Source organism: Phacochoerus africanus, chromosome 14, assembly GCF_016906955.1.
Source record: "Phacochoerus africanus isolate WHEZ1 chromosome 14, ROS_Pafr_v1, whole genome shotgun sequence".
NCBI lineage: Eukaryota > Metazoa > Chordata > Mammalia > Artiodactyla > Suidae > Phacochoerus > Phacochoerus africanus.
Window position 1 is genome coordinate 2,079,824 of NC_062557.1, and position 15,738 is coordinate 2,095,561.

Below are 15,738 nucleotides of genomic sequence, written 5' to 3' on the forward strand. Positions count from 1 at the left end.
GCCGGCACGCGAGGAAGGGCTGCCCTCTGCCAGGGGAAGATCCCAGACACACGAGGACGTTTCTTCTACTACGGGCCCCTCACCGTGACGGTGGTGTGGACAGAAAAGGATCCAAACCCAGAGGAGTTTCCCAAAACCAGTCAGTACCGAAGCAAACAGACCCTACGGGATCAAAGACACTGGAAAGAAGCCTCGCCCTGTCCCTGAGATGCCCTGGGGTCTTCTTCCCAGACGCCGGCGTCTCTTCCTGCTTTGCTTCCTACTGAGGGTGCCGATGACCCCTTGGGGCTCAGCACAAACGCCCCTGCTCCTTTGCCGTCCTTCTTCCTACCTCAGAGGGCGGCTGACGGCCCTTCTTTCTCATCTCTGCTAGCAGCCCTCTGCCACGGATCACAGCACACAGAGCAGGCATACACTCCCAGAGGGCACGCTGACATCTCGGGCCCCGAGTGCTCATCTCCAGGCTGGCCTCACTCAGCTTTCTCTTCCTACATCCAACTGCACTGCATGGCAGTCCGCCCAGAGGTCACAGGAACATCTAAGGCCATCCCAAGTGGAATCTGCTGTTGCCTCCTCCCAACTTGCGCCTCATTCCTAGATTGTGATGAGCCCAACTTCTGGCCATCCAGACAACCCAGGGCGTCTTCCATCTCCCGGAGCCCATGCGGAACCGACCACTACCTCTGCCGACCTGCGACCTTGCCACGTCCTCGCTCCACCCGCCCGTCCTCTACCTGGACGGAACTGCTCCAGCAGCGTCTCTGCGGGTCTACGTTTCCTCCGGGTCTCGCATCACACTTATTTTCTCTCCCTCCAAGTAGCGGGACACATCTCCACCCACGTGCCTCCATCACTCCCTCCATTCAGGAGAGACAGAGCTCCCCAGGGCCGCCAACATGGCCCTCCCTGCTGTCTCCCTGCTGCATCTCAGCCCCACCTCTCCGCACTGGCAGCCTGGAACTTGAAGTCCCATGGGTGAGCAGTCCTGGTTTCCTGCACAGCCTGTGCTGGTTCACACCTTGAGACCCTTGCTCAACTCGGGCCCTCTGCCGATAATACCCTTCCAACCCTACCTTACACTCGGCTCTAAGGTCACCTCTTTAAGGAAGGGCTCATCGGACCTCAGGGTCGGACGGGCGTTGTCCCTCTCCGCCTCTGTGGCTGGCACTATATGATGCCGGCGGCACCCCTTCCACCTCATCCTGTACGGGGGCCAAAGACCAGACCTGCCCCAGTTCATCTTTGCACCCCAGGGTGCGCAGCACTTGCACTGCGGAACGTCGGTTGCTGAAGTGAACCCAGCGCACAGCACCGCCCAGAGCCGCGTCCTCGAAACCCGGTCCCACGGAACCCGTACAAACAGGCAGGTCTCCGTGCACTCACCGAGCAGAGGAACCACAGGCTCACACCCACGTGTGGTCCCTACACACTGACTTGCAAGGAACCCTGAACTCCTGATGCCAGGAGGTCAAGGTGAAGGAGGATGTGGGCAAAACAGAGAGAAGGAATCACCTCTGTGAAGACGGCACGGCGTCCCTGACCCTTCGGGCGCAGCTGAGCCTGGAGGAAGTCTGCAAAGGAGTCGTGCTGCTGCCTGTGATAGTATTCCTGGGACAGGCACTTTGCAGTGAACCCGCCTAGTGAGGAGGCGTTCAGCCGAACCACGGCGTCCGGTGTGGCACAATCCAGCAGTGCCAGCTTGGCCTGGTCAAGTACCTCCTGGTACAGCTCCTCCGTCAGGGCCCTGGGCCCTCGCCGCTTGACGGCCTGGAGCACCACAGAGGCGCACGTGTCCGAGTGGTAGCCGATGAAGACGTCGGAAGGGCTGTACCTGGGTCGAGCTAGAAACTGCTCTGCCTTCACGTGGATGAACTTCTCCACCCAGGCCTTGAGGTCCTCCATGACGGCCTTCTGCCACCCCTCCAGCACGGTGTGGATGTCCAGATAGTGCTTCTCCAGCCGGTTGATGAGGGGGATGGGAAAGCGCTGGTAGACGACGTCCTTCTCCTCGATGACGATCAGGCGGAAGTCCGGGTGGACCCGACACTTGACCCGATGGGTCCCCAGCCCGAGGTCCACGTACTTCTGGCCGCCGAGGTAGACGTAGTACTGATTGAGGGCGTCGTACAGGCTCTCGTAGAGGTTCTGCAGGTTCAGCAGCACCACCATCCTGCCGGTTTCCATGCAGATCTTCACGCGGTTGATGTTTCGGCAGATTTGGGTGTACTCCTGGTCCTTGGGAAAACTGGACCCAAAGATGATCTCTGGCAGGTCGTCGGTGAAGAAGGCCTGCTGCAGGATCTGCAGGGCCACGTAGTTCCTGGTGAGCACGAGCAGGTAGCGGGACTCGGCGCCATCCAGCTCTGGGCCAGGAGCCCTCGGAAGGTCCCCGTACATGTTCTGCCGGATCAGCTCCATGGTGCTGACGTCCTCTGCGCACTTGGCCTCGGGTAAGTTGGCCGCAAAGATGGCCAGAGCGTGGATGTCGTCTTTGCCGCTGAAGTTCCGAAGGACGGCTCGTGCGATGTCCTCAGAGGAAGGCTCCCGGTTAGAAGCCTTCGCCGCGGCAAAGACCATTTTGATGAGGCTGTAGTAGTCACGGAGCCCGAAGAACTCCTTGTCCTGGCTCTCACACACTGTTTCGTAGGCCTTGGCGAAGGCTGCAAAGTAGCCCTGGATCCTCTCCTGGACCAGCGGCTCGGAGGCGCAAATGCCCCTGGCGCTCTCAATGAGCTCTCTCTCGTTGGGGCTGCCGCGCGACACGAAGATGCCCCGGTTCATCTTGGCAGGGTCCAGGGCCCAGTTGGAAATGCCCACGAAGCCCACTTTTTTGTGGGGGGCGGGATCGTCTTCGATGCAGCCGTCTTCCAGCAGCGGGTGCAGAGCCTTCAGGGGCATCTTGGGCGAGTCCTCCGCCAGCCCGACCTCATCTAACACCACCACGGAGACGTACCGCTCCAGGTCCTTCCCCTGCTGGAAGCGGGCACACTGCCTGAAGGTCCCTATGATGCCCTGGGGGGTGGAGTGCGGGCTGCACTGGAACGACACCAGATGGACCTGCTTCAGGCGCCGGAAGAGGTCCGAGTGCGCGGCCTGGCCTTGCATGGCATCGGCCACGATGGTCTTGGCGAGGGATTTGGAGCTGCCGGGCTTGCCCACCAGGAAGAGCGGGATCTTGAGCTCGATGCAGACAACCATCATGAAGACGTTCTCCTTCAAAGCCAAGTTCTTGGCGATGGTCTTCCTCAGGGGCACGCCGCTCAGGAACAGGTCCTGGGTGCGCGTGAGCTCGTCCAGGATGACCCTGCTGTCGTTGTACGGTTCCGGGAAGAGCCCGCAAACGGCTTCGCGGTAAGACTCCTTCGTCTCTAAGGAGGCGTGGTAACACACCCCGACGGCCAGCACCAGGGACCAGAGGACGGGGTCCCTCTCAACGCCGCGATCGCCGACCGCGCCCAGCTTCGACAGGAGCAGGCCGCTGTGCTCATAAAACCACTTGAAGACCTTCACGCAGCGCTCCACGTCCCGGAGGCTGACGAAGCCGCACTCGTCCTTCCTCGCCCTCATGAAGCCCTGAGAGGCCGAAAGCACGTCGGTGACCACCCGCGCCTCCCCCTGAACCATGATGATGGAGCTCACCAGCCTCTGGACGATCTGCTGGATGTAGAGCTTCTCCGTGGAGACGCTCAGCTGTCCGAAGTCCCACACCAGGGGGATCAGGCTCGGCGGCAGGGCGTGGACGCGGTACACGAGCTGCCTCAGGGGAATGGAGCCGAGCCTCTCGGCCGAATCCTCTGCGCGAACCCTGTACCCCAAGCCGGCGGACTCCAGCCGGCAGATCATCTCCCGGCTGTGCTTCCGGTAAGGGTTGCAGGCTGCTATGATGTGCAAGCCGGAGTCCTTGGCCAGGGGCCGGCCCCCCGCCATGCGGTCGCACAGGACCTCTTTGATGCAGCTTATGGCCTCCGTGGTGTTGGCCTCGTCGAAGAACAGGATGGTGTCCAGCTTGTGCTGCTCCCTGTTGAAGCGGGCCAGCTCCTCCGCCTCCCTGACCTTGGAGTAGATCATGTCGGCGGTGGTCCCCCCGTGGACCTTGACCAGCTTCACGGTGTCCGTGTTGGCGCCGCCCCGCCGCAGGTCGCTGAGGAAGCGGATGAGCCTGGTCTTGCCGCAGCCCGTCTCCCCCATGATGATGACGGGGATGCCACAGCGGAAGCGCATCTCGATGGCAAGGATCTTCAGCATGTTGTCCGTCGTCAGCTCGTAGGTGTCGTCGGGGTCAGTGGGCCACTGGATCCCCAGGGCCAGGCACAGCCGGGCAAGCTTCTCGTGTCGGGGCAGCTGGTCAAAGTCAACGTTGAAGGGCACCTTCTGCAGCAGCAGCCCCTGGTGCAGCTGCGCCGTCATGACGTCTCCCATGATGACCTCTCTGCTTGCGGGGTTGATGGCATCAACGAAGCCCTTCTGGTTGGTCTGGAAGTGGAAGCCTATGAATGTCATGGACATGTGGTCGCCGTTGAAGAACACGTACGGGTGGGGCTCCGACTCCCACCTCTTCCGGAGAGAGAAAGGGGCGAGATCTTCTTCCTTGACCCCGTCCGCAGGGACCGCGTAGTTCCCGGGGCTCTGGTCGGACGTGTGCAGCGTGGGTGTGGCGAAATCCCGCGCCATGAAGATCATGAAGGCGACCACGAAGTTCTTGAAGCCCACCAGCGTGTCGCCCACGAAGCCAGGGTCGCAGAACACAGAGGCCTCGCAGTCTCGGAGCTGGTAGTTCAGGAACCGAGCAAAGTTCTGAAGCTCTGACCAGGATGGGTCGAGCACCCCGCAGTAGAACAGGAGATGCTGGATGCATTCGCCAGGGCTCCCCTCAACGGAGCCCTCCTGGTACCGGAACAGGTCGAGGTTCTCTTTCTGATGGAACCGCCGTAGGTACTGGTAGGGTCTCTGGAACGTTTCACTGCAGAACACCCGCTCATCCATTCCTGGCTCTCTGTACCTGCGCTGAGGGTCCAGCTCCATGTTGATCACTTCCTTGGGAGGCCTGCAGGTGACTTTAGGGAAGATATCTAGAAAACTGAACTGGGGGACATGTGGACCCTGGAAAGGAGAGACACAAACGAAAGGGGTTATGACTCAATTTCCTAAAACAGGCTTTGGTGGTGTAACCCTCCACGTGGCCTAGACTGGATGGAATCTTATGAAAAGTCACTTCTCACGAAGGGACGTCTGCCGATTCCCCTTGGCATGGGGTGTTACCTTCTGCATATTCAGCAGTCATGGGAACTGCACTGTGGACCACGAGGCCTTTCTGACCTGACTTCTGGGAACTAGAATTCTCCCTTGTGTGTGTGTGTGAGAGAGAGAGAGAGAGCGAGAGCATAAAACCCCCTTTTGGTAACAAATTGCTATAACCAAAGCCTCCTCCCCAAGTTAGCGCCATTAAGAAAGATGGTGCTTCAGGCAGGTACGCTTTCTGCATTCCGAGCACCACAGGCATTTAACCTGGACCCACAGCATCCATCCCAAAGGGAACAAAACCAATTTAAGATACTGTTAATGAACAAGAGAGCCTTTTTATGCCAGGCATTATTCCAAAATAAACTTAAAGACTGTTTTTTCCTTACTAACACTGAACTCAGCTACTCTGCAGAGACACAGTGGGGAATCACAGAAGCATCTCGAAGCCCGCTCCCCCGCCCACACACAGTGGCATCAAAGTGCCCTGACACACACCAGCTTCGAGGGCCTCCGAGGCAGGGCGGAACTCCTTTCCAGGATTTCAACGACATATAAATGACACGGGTTCCGAAGCCACATCTTCCCATTTATGTCCATTAAGTACTGAAGAATGAGGAGTTTGAAAAGAAACATCCCAACTCCAGTCCGCACCTAAAGACACAATCACGTGGGAGTGTAAACACACGGAAGGCGTCAGCTCTCCCAACCCGAAGGCTCTCTTATTCGGCTTTTTGGCATGATGAAAAAGCATCACTACGTGTAGAAAAAAGAAAGTCTTTATACTGGGAGGGGGCAGGGCAGGAGGTGGCAGCGAGGCCTTCCAGCTCAGCCACTCAGCCGGAGGCCGAGGGCACTTACTGACGAGGTCACGTCCAAGTGGAATATCACGGGTCTCATCTGATGCTGGGCATCCAGGAAAGGCAGCAGGGAGCGCAGGACTTCACGCTCATCCACCTGAGGGTCGATCAGTCGAATGATTTTTAGAGGCACGTCTCCTTTAGACTGCCTTTTCAGCCGGCTGTGCAACCTCTTCACGAAGAGAGACTTGCCTGTAGAGTTAACACATGGAGATTAGGTGCCAGGGCTGTGGACCACTTGTAAGAGCATCCAGAAGGATTTTCTTTGTACAAAATTCAAAACCGATGCAACCTACACCGGGTTAAAGAATATGGGCTTGAACCCTCAAATTTCCTTTCCTTGCTGCTCCCTGGGACCAAGGATGGCAGTGTGGGTGTAAGGACGGGGACCGCAGAGCACACTTTGTGCGGGAGGGGACAGAAAACAGCACCGATAAAGGGACCCTGTCAATGGCACGGCAATGATGACGGTGCCTGAAGGCAGGGTCCAGAGATCTGTCCCTTCTCGAGACAGAGAAACTACACCTCCTGCTCAGGCCCCATCTTCAGCCCAAAGTGGCTCATGGACTTAACAAAAGCGGAACCCGCAGAGAAGCTAGTTAGTGGAGGAAGGTGGCTTGGCTCCCAGGAATCGCCCAAGCTGGAAACCAGGTGAAAAAGGGAGCCCCGTCCCAGAGGGGCCCCTATTTTCAATGTCAGGTGAGCCAATCCTGCAAAGAGTTCGTGTCCCCAGTCATCGGAGTGCCCCGCACCCGAGGCAGGCGGGAGAGGCGATCAGGGGGTCCCTGGTATCCCCACCAGCGTGCCCCGCACCCGAGGCAGGCGGGAGAGGCGATCAGGGGGTCCCTGGTATCCCCACCAGCGTGCCCCGCACCCGAGGCAGGCGGGAGAGGCGATCAGGGGGTCCCTGGTATCCCGACCAGCGTGCCCCGCACCCGAGGCAGGCGGGAGAGGGGATCAGGGGGTCCCTGGTATCCCCACCAGCTTGCCCCGCACCCGAGGCAGGCGGGAGAGGCGATCAGGGGGTCCCTGGTATCCCGACCAGCGTGCCCCCCACTCGAGGCAGGCGGGAGAGGCGATCAGGGGGTCCCTGGTATCCCGACCAGCATGCCCCCCACTCGAGGCAGGCGGGAGAGGCGATCAGGGGGTCCCTGGTATCCCGACCAGCGTGCCCCGCACCCGAGGCAGGCGGGAGAGGGGATCAGGGGGTCCCTGGTATCCCGACCAGCGTGCCCCCCACTCGAGGCAGGCAGAGAGAGGGGATCAGGGGGTCCCTGGTATCCCGACCAGCGTGCCCCGCACCCGAGGCAGGCGGGAGAGGCGATCAGGGGGTCCCTGGTATCCCGACCAGCGTGCCCCGCACCCGAGGCAGGCGGGAGAGGGGATCAGGGGGTCCCTGGTATCCCGACCAGCGTGCCCCCCACTCGAGGCAGGCAGAGAGAGGGGATCAGGGGGTCCCTGGTATCCCGACCAGCGTGCCCCGCACCCGAGGCAGGCGGGAGAGGCGATCAGGGGGTCCCTGGTATCCCGACCAGCGTGCCCCGCACCCGAGGCAGGCGGGAGAGGCGATCAGGGGGTCCCTGGTATCCCCACCAGCGTGCCCCCCACTCGAGGCAGGCGGGAGAGGCAATCGGGGGTCCCTGGTATCCCGACCCAGCCACCCCAGCAGCCATCATTACCGACACCCGCTCTCTCCGAGGCCACGACCCCAACACACATCCGGTCCTGGAACACGGCGGCGGCTGACGGGGTCTGCTCTGGGACCTGGAAGTGGTAAGCCAGGTAGGCCTGGACGTCCTTGAGGGGCGCCTGGGGGGTGACGAGGACCTTGTGCTGGCTGAAGGCCGAGGGGAGATAGCAGTGCTCGCGCTCGCAGTCACAGACCATGACGAGCCGGTAGTCCTCCCGGTGGCGCTGCGTGCACAGGTCCAGGAAGAGCGCCTCGGCCCGGCAGGCCACCTCGTAGCTCAGCTGGTCTGCGAACAGCAGGCAGTAGACCCCGTCCCCCAGGGAGCCTGGGGTCAGGCAGCGGCGCAGGAGCAGCGCCACCTCCTCGAACCCGGTTTCTGGGGTGCAGAGCAGCACCTCGCTGTAGGTGGGCAGGGGCTGGGTTGGGGTCTGCATGTAGATGGCCAGGGCGGCCAGCAGCACATCGGAATGGCCGCAGACGACGAGGTTGGGCTGGCCGCCCTGCAGGCCCCTGGGCAGCTCCCGCTGCACGGGGGGCCCGGCCATGCGCGCCAGGCGGGCCAGACAGCGGCCCAGGGCCTCCAGGTCCAGGCAGTGAGGCTGGAAGGCACGCGCGCACGCCATCGACTGCTCCATGATGATCTTCAGCTTGTCCGCCAGTCCGGACTCAGAGAAGAGCCGCAGGGGCAATTCTTTAACCAGCCTACTTGCCTGGTGTCCCGTGGCCCCACTGTCGGGCTCCCTGCAGGCCTCCGAGACGTCCCTCGTGGTGCAGTTGCCTTTGATGAAGGAGAGCATGGTGAGGGCGGCAGCGCTGGGCTCCCGCTTCATGAGCTCCGAGCCCAGGTAAACCAGCTGCTCGGCTGTGTAGTAGTTGAGGTAAAAGTGCTCTGCCCGCTTCTCTGCCACGAATCTCTCCCACTGGCGCAGGAAGTCCTCCATCTGCCGGCACAGGGCCTCCAGCAGCTCGGCAACCGGCCCGCTGCCCACGAGCTGGCTCACCAGCCCCAGGCGGAAGTCCATGCGGACGGAGACACCGTTCTGGGGGCAGCAGTACACCCTGGCCGTCCAGGCCCTGAAGAGCACGTTCCCCGCAGAGTAAAGGTTTATAAAGGACTGGACGAGCCTCTGCACATTGCAAAACACCTGTCGCAGATGGAAGCAGAGGGCACACGTCACAGAGCTGGTCACAGAGAGGGGACACATCCGTCGAGAATAACACGAACAGATTTCTGACTCGAAGGGCTTGGGTTCCCGTCCCTCTGTGGTTCACTGCGCAGCCTCGAGCACAAGACTGATCACAGAAGAGGCCGTCCCCCCTCGTTCCCATGGTCTCATCTTTAGGATGCAATACATTGTCAAGATGACACATACTATTTGTAAAGTACAAAGGAACCTTTTTTTTTTTTTTTTTTTGGCCTTTCTAGGGCTGCTCCCGCGGCACATGGAGGTTCCCACCACAGCTCACGGCAGTGCCAGATCCTTAACCCACTGAGCAAGGCCAGGGATTGAACCTGCAACCTCATGGTTCCTAGTCGGATTCGTTAGCCACTGTGCCACGACGGGAACTCCCAAAGGAACTTTAAAGAAAAAAACCCCTGAGCAGACGGAGAGCCTGTTCCAGAAGCCGATATGCCTTCAGCACTACTTTGGATTACCCTGCATGTGGGGAAGGATGCCCATCTGCAGTATTTTGGGATCCTCGCTGATTTAGAGTAAATCGCCATCTCTCTGGGTCATCAACTTGGAACACGTGCATTCTGAAGACCCCGCGGCTCCCCGCTCCACGGATTTAAGAACAAAGTGATTCCTATGAATTGAATCCAAATTCAAGCCCTTCCGACCTCCCCAGGCGCCTCCGCAGTCACGGCCCTCAGCGCCTCAGACGGGACTGAGACAGCTGCTCCAACACGGACCCAGAGCCTCACCTCAGAAAACACCTCCACGACCTCCACACTGCTGTGGTCTTTCTTGCCGGACATCAGCATCAGTTTGTTCAAAAGCTCCTTCAGCTCCTCCAAAGAGTAGTCTCTCTCGGCCTCACGGCCTCCGAGGCCCGCGGGGAGGGTTAAACACAGAACCGTGTCTGGGGAGAGCTGTGCAACAGCGCCCCGTCAGAGGGGGCTTTTTGGAGGCAGCGCCACCCCCACCCACCCCCGACGACAGCAGCCTGTAAGGGCCACGCACAGCTGCACCCGGGCTGCGGGCTCACCTTCTGGCCATCCGTGGGAGCCTCGATCACATAGATGCCTCCTTTGTTGATGGCTGTGGCCAGAGACAGGGACGAGAGCTCCACAGACCCGTGACTCTCCTTCACTGTCTTCAGCCACTCCAGGTTCCGGGCAGAGTCACACTGGGGACAGAGGGGGAGAAGATGAGCCACAGCCTACAAGAGCCGCCCTTCCTGCTACTCCCTCCATCTCTGCCCGCCAGGGGCAGCCTCCTCCCCTTCGCCAGCTGGGTGTGCCGTCGCCCGCAGGCAGGCCTCTCTCGTCTGCTGCCATCACGGGTTGGGCTGTCCCTCGTGGGACACCTGTCACCACACGGGGCTGCTGCAGTGGGCTGCTCCCCCACTTCCCAGCCAGTGCCCCGGATACGTGGACACGGAGGGTCAGGCACGACCCCAGCGTTCTGCTGCAACAGGCCTGCGGGGGCCTTGTTATATTCCAAATGCCCTTTCGGAGTCCCCAAGTCCAACCAGAAGAATCAAGGAAACTGCAACAAAGACGTTCTGCTTGGCGCTCAGCTCGGTCCGTTCCCTCCACCCCACGCTTCCCGTCCCGGTTCCTCAAGCTGCGTGCTATGCGCCTGCCTGGAGCTGGGACACGTGGTTTCCCTACATTGAAACGCTTATTTTTTTCTGATAAGAAATGAATCTGTACCAGTTGTGGAAAATATGGAAAATACCAAAAGTATAAAGAATTAACTAACAACCAGCACCATTCAGAGAAAACCACTGGTAACATGTTAGCATATTTCCTTTCTGGTTTTTTTTTTCCTCCTGTGTTTGGCATAGCAGAAATCATTTTCATTTAATGCAATTTTGTATCCTAATCTGTAACATAACAAGACAGAGAAAGCATTTCCACATAGGACAAAAACATTGTTTTAAATGGCTGCACAAAACCCTGCAGCACGGGTGTGCAACAGTTTGCGGGTGGCCCCTACAGTTGCAACCTGGGGCTTTATCCAACTGGACGGTCTCTGGAGCCAGAAGCAAGACTCACCAGTTTCCTGGGCAGGTTCTGGTCATTATCCAGAGCCTTCCACAGCTCTTTCAGGCGCTGCATGAACTCATCAAAGCCCGCATTCGTGTCCAGATCATAGAGGAGGGGTGCGTAGCCCTGCACGGCGTCGTGGAAGCAAGCCACCCGGTCCACGTCGATGTCATTCTCGCCCGCGGAGATGGAGGCCAGGTCCACAAACACCTTCAGCTCGGTGATGCCTGCGGTGGGAGGGGCGGGTGAGCAGAGCTACCCCAGGCTGACCCGAGCCGAGTCTGGGACAGGGGGCCTTACTGCTGCGGTATCGGTGGGCGCTCAGTGCTCTCTCAGGGTTTTATCCTCTCAACTGCTTTCGATAAGAACCTGGGGCACTTTTCCTCTTGCCTTTATGTCGACCCTGCTGACCAACACCCGACCTTACCGAACAGCAGCAACGTCGGGCACCACGCGGGCTCTTGGGCGCCTTATTTCATGTAATCCACACACTATTGCCATTTCATTACCAACAAGTAAGCTGAGCTGGTAAGCAACGTGTTGACAGTTGTCTATAAAAAACGGCTGCTTACTGAGCAAAGGCGACGCCTCACAAGGGCCGAGGAGCCCGTGGGTGAAGCCTGAGGCTGGGACGCAGCCCCTTCCCCACCCCCGCGCACCAGGCCACACCCTTCCCTCTCCTCCTGCCCCCTTCTCCCCTCCAGGAACGAACAGAGTCCTCCTGGCCACAGAGCTAAGAGGACTGCCAAGCCCGTGGCTGGACGGGAAATGCACACCCACGAGGGGATGTGGTGAAACTGGTCCGTGGGCATGAACTCGGCTCTCCTTCTAGTAAAAAATCAACTGGGGAGTTCCCGTCGTGGCGCAGTGGTTAACGAATCCGACTAGGAACCATGAGGTTGAGGGTTCGATCCCTGCCCTTGCTCAGTGGGTCAAGGTTCCGGCGTGGCCGTGAGCTGTGGTGTAGGTCGCAGACGCGGCTCAGATCCTGCGTTGCTATGGCTCTGGCGTAGGCTGGCAGCTGCAGCTCTGATTCGACCCCTAGCCCGGGAACCTCCATATGCCGCAGGAGTGGCCCAAGAAATAGCAAAAAGACAAAAAAAAAAAAATCAACTGGAGGAAAAAGCTAAAGGAGCACAGCTTTTAAGTAAAGGATCCCCTGCTGTTCACAGCAAGTATCCAGAGTGAGAGGGGGACAAAGCAGCCAAGGAAATAATTTGTACACCAGAAAAGGTGCGTCGGGGCCCTGAGAGAAATTCCACCAACGGTCTTCAACACAGGGCTGGAAGTGCTAGACACGGCCATCAAACAAAAGAAATCAAAGGCATCCAAACAGGAAGAGAGGAGGTAAACCTGTCACTGTCTGCAGATGACATGACACCATGTATAGAAAACCCTAAGGACTCCACCCAAAAACTACTTGACCTGATCAACAAACTCAGCAAAGCAGCAGGATATAAGATTAACAATCAGAAATCAGTCACGTTTCTGTATACTAACAATGAAATATTAGAAAAGGAATACAAAAAATACAACACCTTTTAAAATTGCATGCCAAAAAAATCAAATACCTGGGAATAAACCTGACCAAGGAGGTGAAAGACTTATATGCTGAGAACCATAAAACATTAATCAAGGAAATTAAAGAAGATGTAAAGCAATGGAAAGATATTCCATGCTCATAGGTTGGAAAAATTAATATTGTCAAAATGGCCATACTACCCAAAGCAATCTACAGAGTCAGTGCAATCCCTATCAAAAAATTACCCAGGACATTTTTCACAGAACTAGAGCAAACAATCCAAACATTTACATGGAACCACAAAAGACGCAGAATTGCCAAAGCAATGCTGAGGAACAAAAACCAAGTAGGAGGCATAACTCTTCCAGACTTCAGGCAATATTACAAAGCCACAGTCATCAAGACAGTGTGGTACTGGTATGGATCAATGGAACAGAAAAGGGGACCCAGAAATAAACCCAGACACCTATGGTCAATCGATCTCTGACAAAGGAGGCAAGAATCTAAAATGGGGAAAAGAGAGTCTTTTCAGCAAGTGTTGCTGGGAAACCTGGATGGCTGCATGCAAATCAGTGAATCTAGAACATACTCTCACACCATGCACAAAAATAAACTCAAAATGACTTTAATACTTAAATATAATACAAGACACCATCAAACTCCTGGAAGGGAACACGGGCAAAACATTCTCTGACATTAACTGTACAAATGTTTTCTCAGGTCAGTCTCCCAAAGCAACAGAAATAAAAGCAAAAATAAATCAATGGGACCTAATCAAACTGACGAGCTTTTGCACAGCAAAAGAAACCAAAAAGACAACTTACAGAATGGGAGAAAATAGTTTCAAATGATGCAACTGACAAGGGCTTGATCTCTAAAACGTACAAACAACTTATACAACTCAACAGCAAAAAAGCCAACCATCCAATGGAAAAATGGGCAAAAGACCTGAAGAGACATTTCTCCAAGGAAGATGTATACAGATGGCCAACAAGCACATGAAAAAATGCTCAACATCGCTGATTATAAGAGAAATGCAAATCAAAACTATCACAAGGTACCCCCTCACACCAGTCAGAATGGCCATCATTAAAAAGTCCACAAATAGCAAGTGCTGGAGGGGGTGTGGAGAAAAGGGAACCCTCCTGCACTATTGGTGGGAATGTAAGCTGGTACAGCCGCTATAGAGAACAGTATGGGGATGCCTTAGAAAACTAAGCATAGGACTACCATATGACCCAGCAACCCCACTCTTGGGCATATATCCAGACAAAACTTTCCTCAGACACATGCACCTGCACGTTCATTGCAGCTCTACTCACAACAGCCAAGACATGGAAACAACCTAAGTGTCCATCAACAGATGAATGGATTAAGAAGATGTGGAATACCACTCAGCCATAAAAAAGAACAAAATAATGCCATCTGCAGCCACATGGATGGAACTAGAGTCTCATACTGAGTGAAGTAAGTCAGAAAGAGAAAGACAAATACCACATGATATCACTTGTATCTGGAATCTAATATACAGCACAAACAAACCTTTCCACAGAAAAGAAACTCATGGACTTGGAGAACAGACTTGTGCTTGCCCAGGGGGAGGGGGAGAGAGCGGGCCGGGCCGGGAGTCTGGGGTTAATAGATGGGGACTGTTGCCTTTGGACTAGATTAGCAATCAGATCCTGCTGTGTAGCACTGGAAACTATATCCAGTCACTTACGATGGAGCACGATAATGTGAGAAAAAATACTGTATACTTGTATGTGTAACTGGGTCACCAAGCTGTGCAGCAGAAAACTGACAGAATACTGTAAACCAGCTATAAAATCGTCATATAAAATAAAATAAATTCTACCAACAGTCGATGAGGCATATTTACCTAGAAAATACAGAAGGAAACTCGGCTACGGGACTAGATCTTAATTATTCCAATCACTAAAATGAAAGGAGACTTGCGGGCTGTGACGGGGGGGCTAATTATTGTTACAACGGCAACCATCCTCCAACATATGAACCTAGTAACCCAATGCATTATGCTCCCTAGGTTTACACAATGCTAGATGGCAAATATAGTTAATGTGCTAAGTTTTAAATTTCAGATCGTGTCTCACTGCCCCTTACTCAGAACATGGCCAAGGGAAGGACAGCCCCTAAGTTTAAGACAAGCCCCCGTGATCCACCTAAATGCTCTCCAGACGACCGACCGCTGCACATGGACTGTACCTCCAAGAGCCTCCTGGACCCAGCCGACAAACTCCTTCCTCAGCGACAGCTCCTTCAGACACTGGCACCGGGGCTCGCTGATGTCCTGCAGCAGCTTTTTGGCACGGATGAGCTGCTGGCTGATCCGGTTCAGTTTCTCGTGGCGAAACTCGTCAAAGACAGTCTAGGGAAATCATCAGAGGGAACTGCCAGAGTCTGCAAGACAAAGCTGTCTGGGGCCAGAGCTGGCTCTGGAACCCGCGGAACAGAAATGCCCACCATGCCAACGCCCCCCCCACCCCCGCAGCTGCCGGGAGTGACAGGCACACTGTATAGACTGGATATGCCGCAGCTGCCTTGCTGTCCCGCCTCGATCCATTCTAACTACAATCCCCCTGCACCCGGCAGACTGCTGAGCCCCCTGCCTAAGAATCCTGCTGGGTGCATCCTGTTATTTCTCCTGGTTTCTAGGTAAAGAGATGAAGGACCAGGACAGAAACACACTCAAAAACACGCTGCTGGGCTTCAGGCTTACACGTGCCTAATTCCAAATTTTGTGCCAAATTTTAGGCATCATCACACCTGTCCACCGACAACACAGGTCACCGTATACCTTATACATGCTCCCCTAAAGCACCAGAAAGCAAAGACTCCCTCTTAACTGTCACAGAAATAACTCATCGCCTGCTGCTCCTGGCTGGGCACGAGATGACTGGAGAGCCAACAAAACAAATGGCTTTTTTGCTTCTAGAACCTGAAGACCTCAGATGGCGCTTTCTTATTTCTGGCCGCATGTGGAAGTTCCCAGGCCAGGGATTGAACGCATGTCACAGCAGTGACAACACTGGATTCTTAACCTGTTGCACCACAAGGGAACTCCTCAACCAGCTTTTGAAAGCCAGAGCGGGGAGTTCCCACTGCAGCGCAATTGGATGGGAGGCGGCATCTTGGGAACGCTGGGACACAGGTTTGACCCCCGGCCTGGCACAGTGGGTTAAGGATCTGGCAT

The 15,738-nt window shown here is 56.3% G+C and overlaps 1 protein-coding gene across 4 annotated transcripts in view; it reads right to left on the minus strand.

Annotated features, from left to right (window-relative positions):
* The window catches only part of RNF213 (ring finger protein 213), a 121,324-nt gene that overhangs the window by 46,798 nt on the left and 58,788 nt on the right, over nt 1-15,738 (minus strand). For all 4 annotated transcript variants that reach the window (XM_047758383.1, XM_047758381.1, XM_047758380.1 and 1 more), the window contains 8 exons: nt 14,751-14,913; nt 11,015-11,232; nt 10,000-10,140; nt 9,716-9,883; nt 7,778-8,933; nt 6,100-6,290; nt 5,737-5,892; nt 1,513-5,100 (listed from right to left, as the gene is read on the minus strand). In XM_047758383.1, coding sequence (XP_047614339.1) covers nt 1,513-5,100; nt 5,737-5,892; nt 6,100-6,290; nt 7,778-8,933; nt 9,716-9,883; nt 10,000-10,140; nt 11,015-11,232; nt 14,751-14,913 — 5,781 coding nt within the window. The remainder of the gene's footprint in view (nt 1-1,512; nt 5,101-5,736; nt 5,893-6,099; nt 6,291-7,777; nt 8,934-9,715; nt 9,884-9,999; nt 10,141-11,014; nt 11,233-14,750; nt 14,914-15,738) is intronic.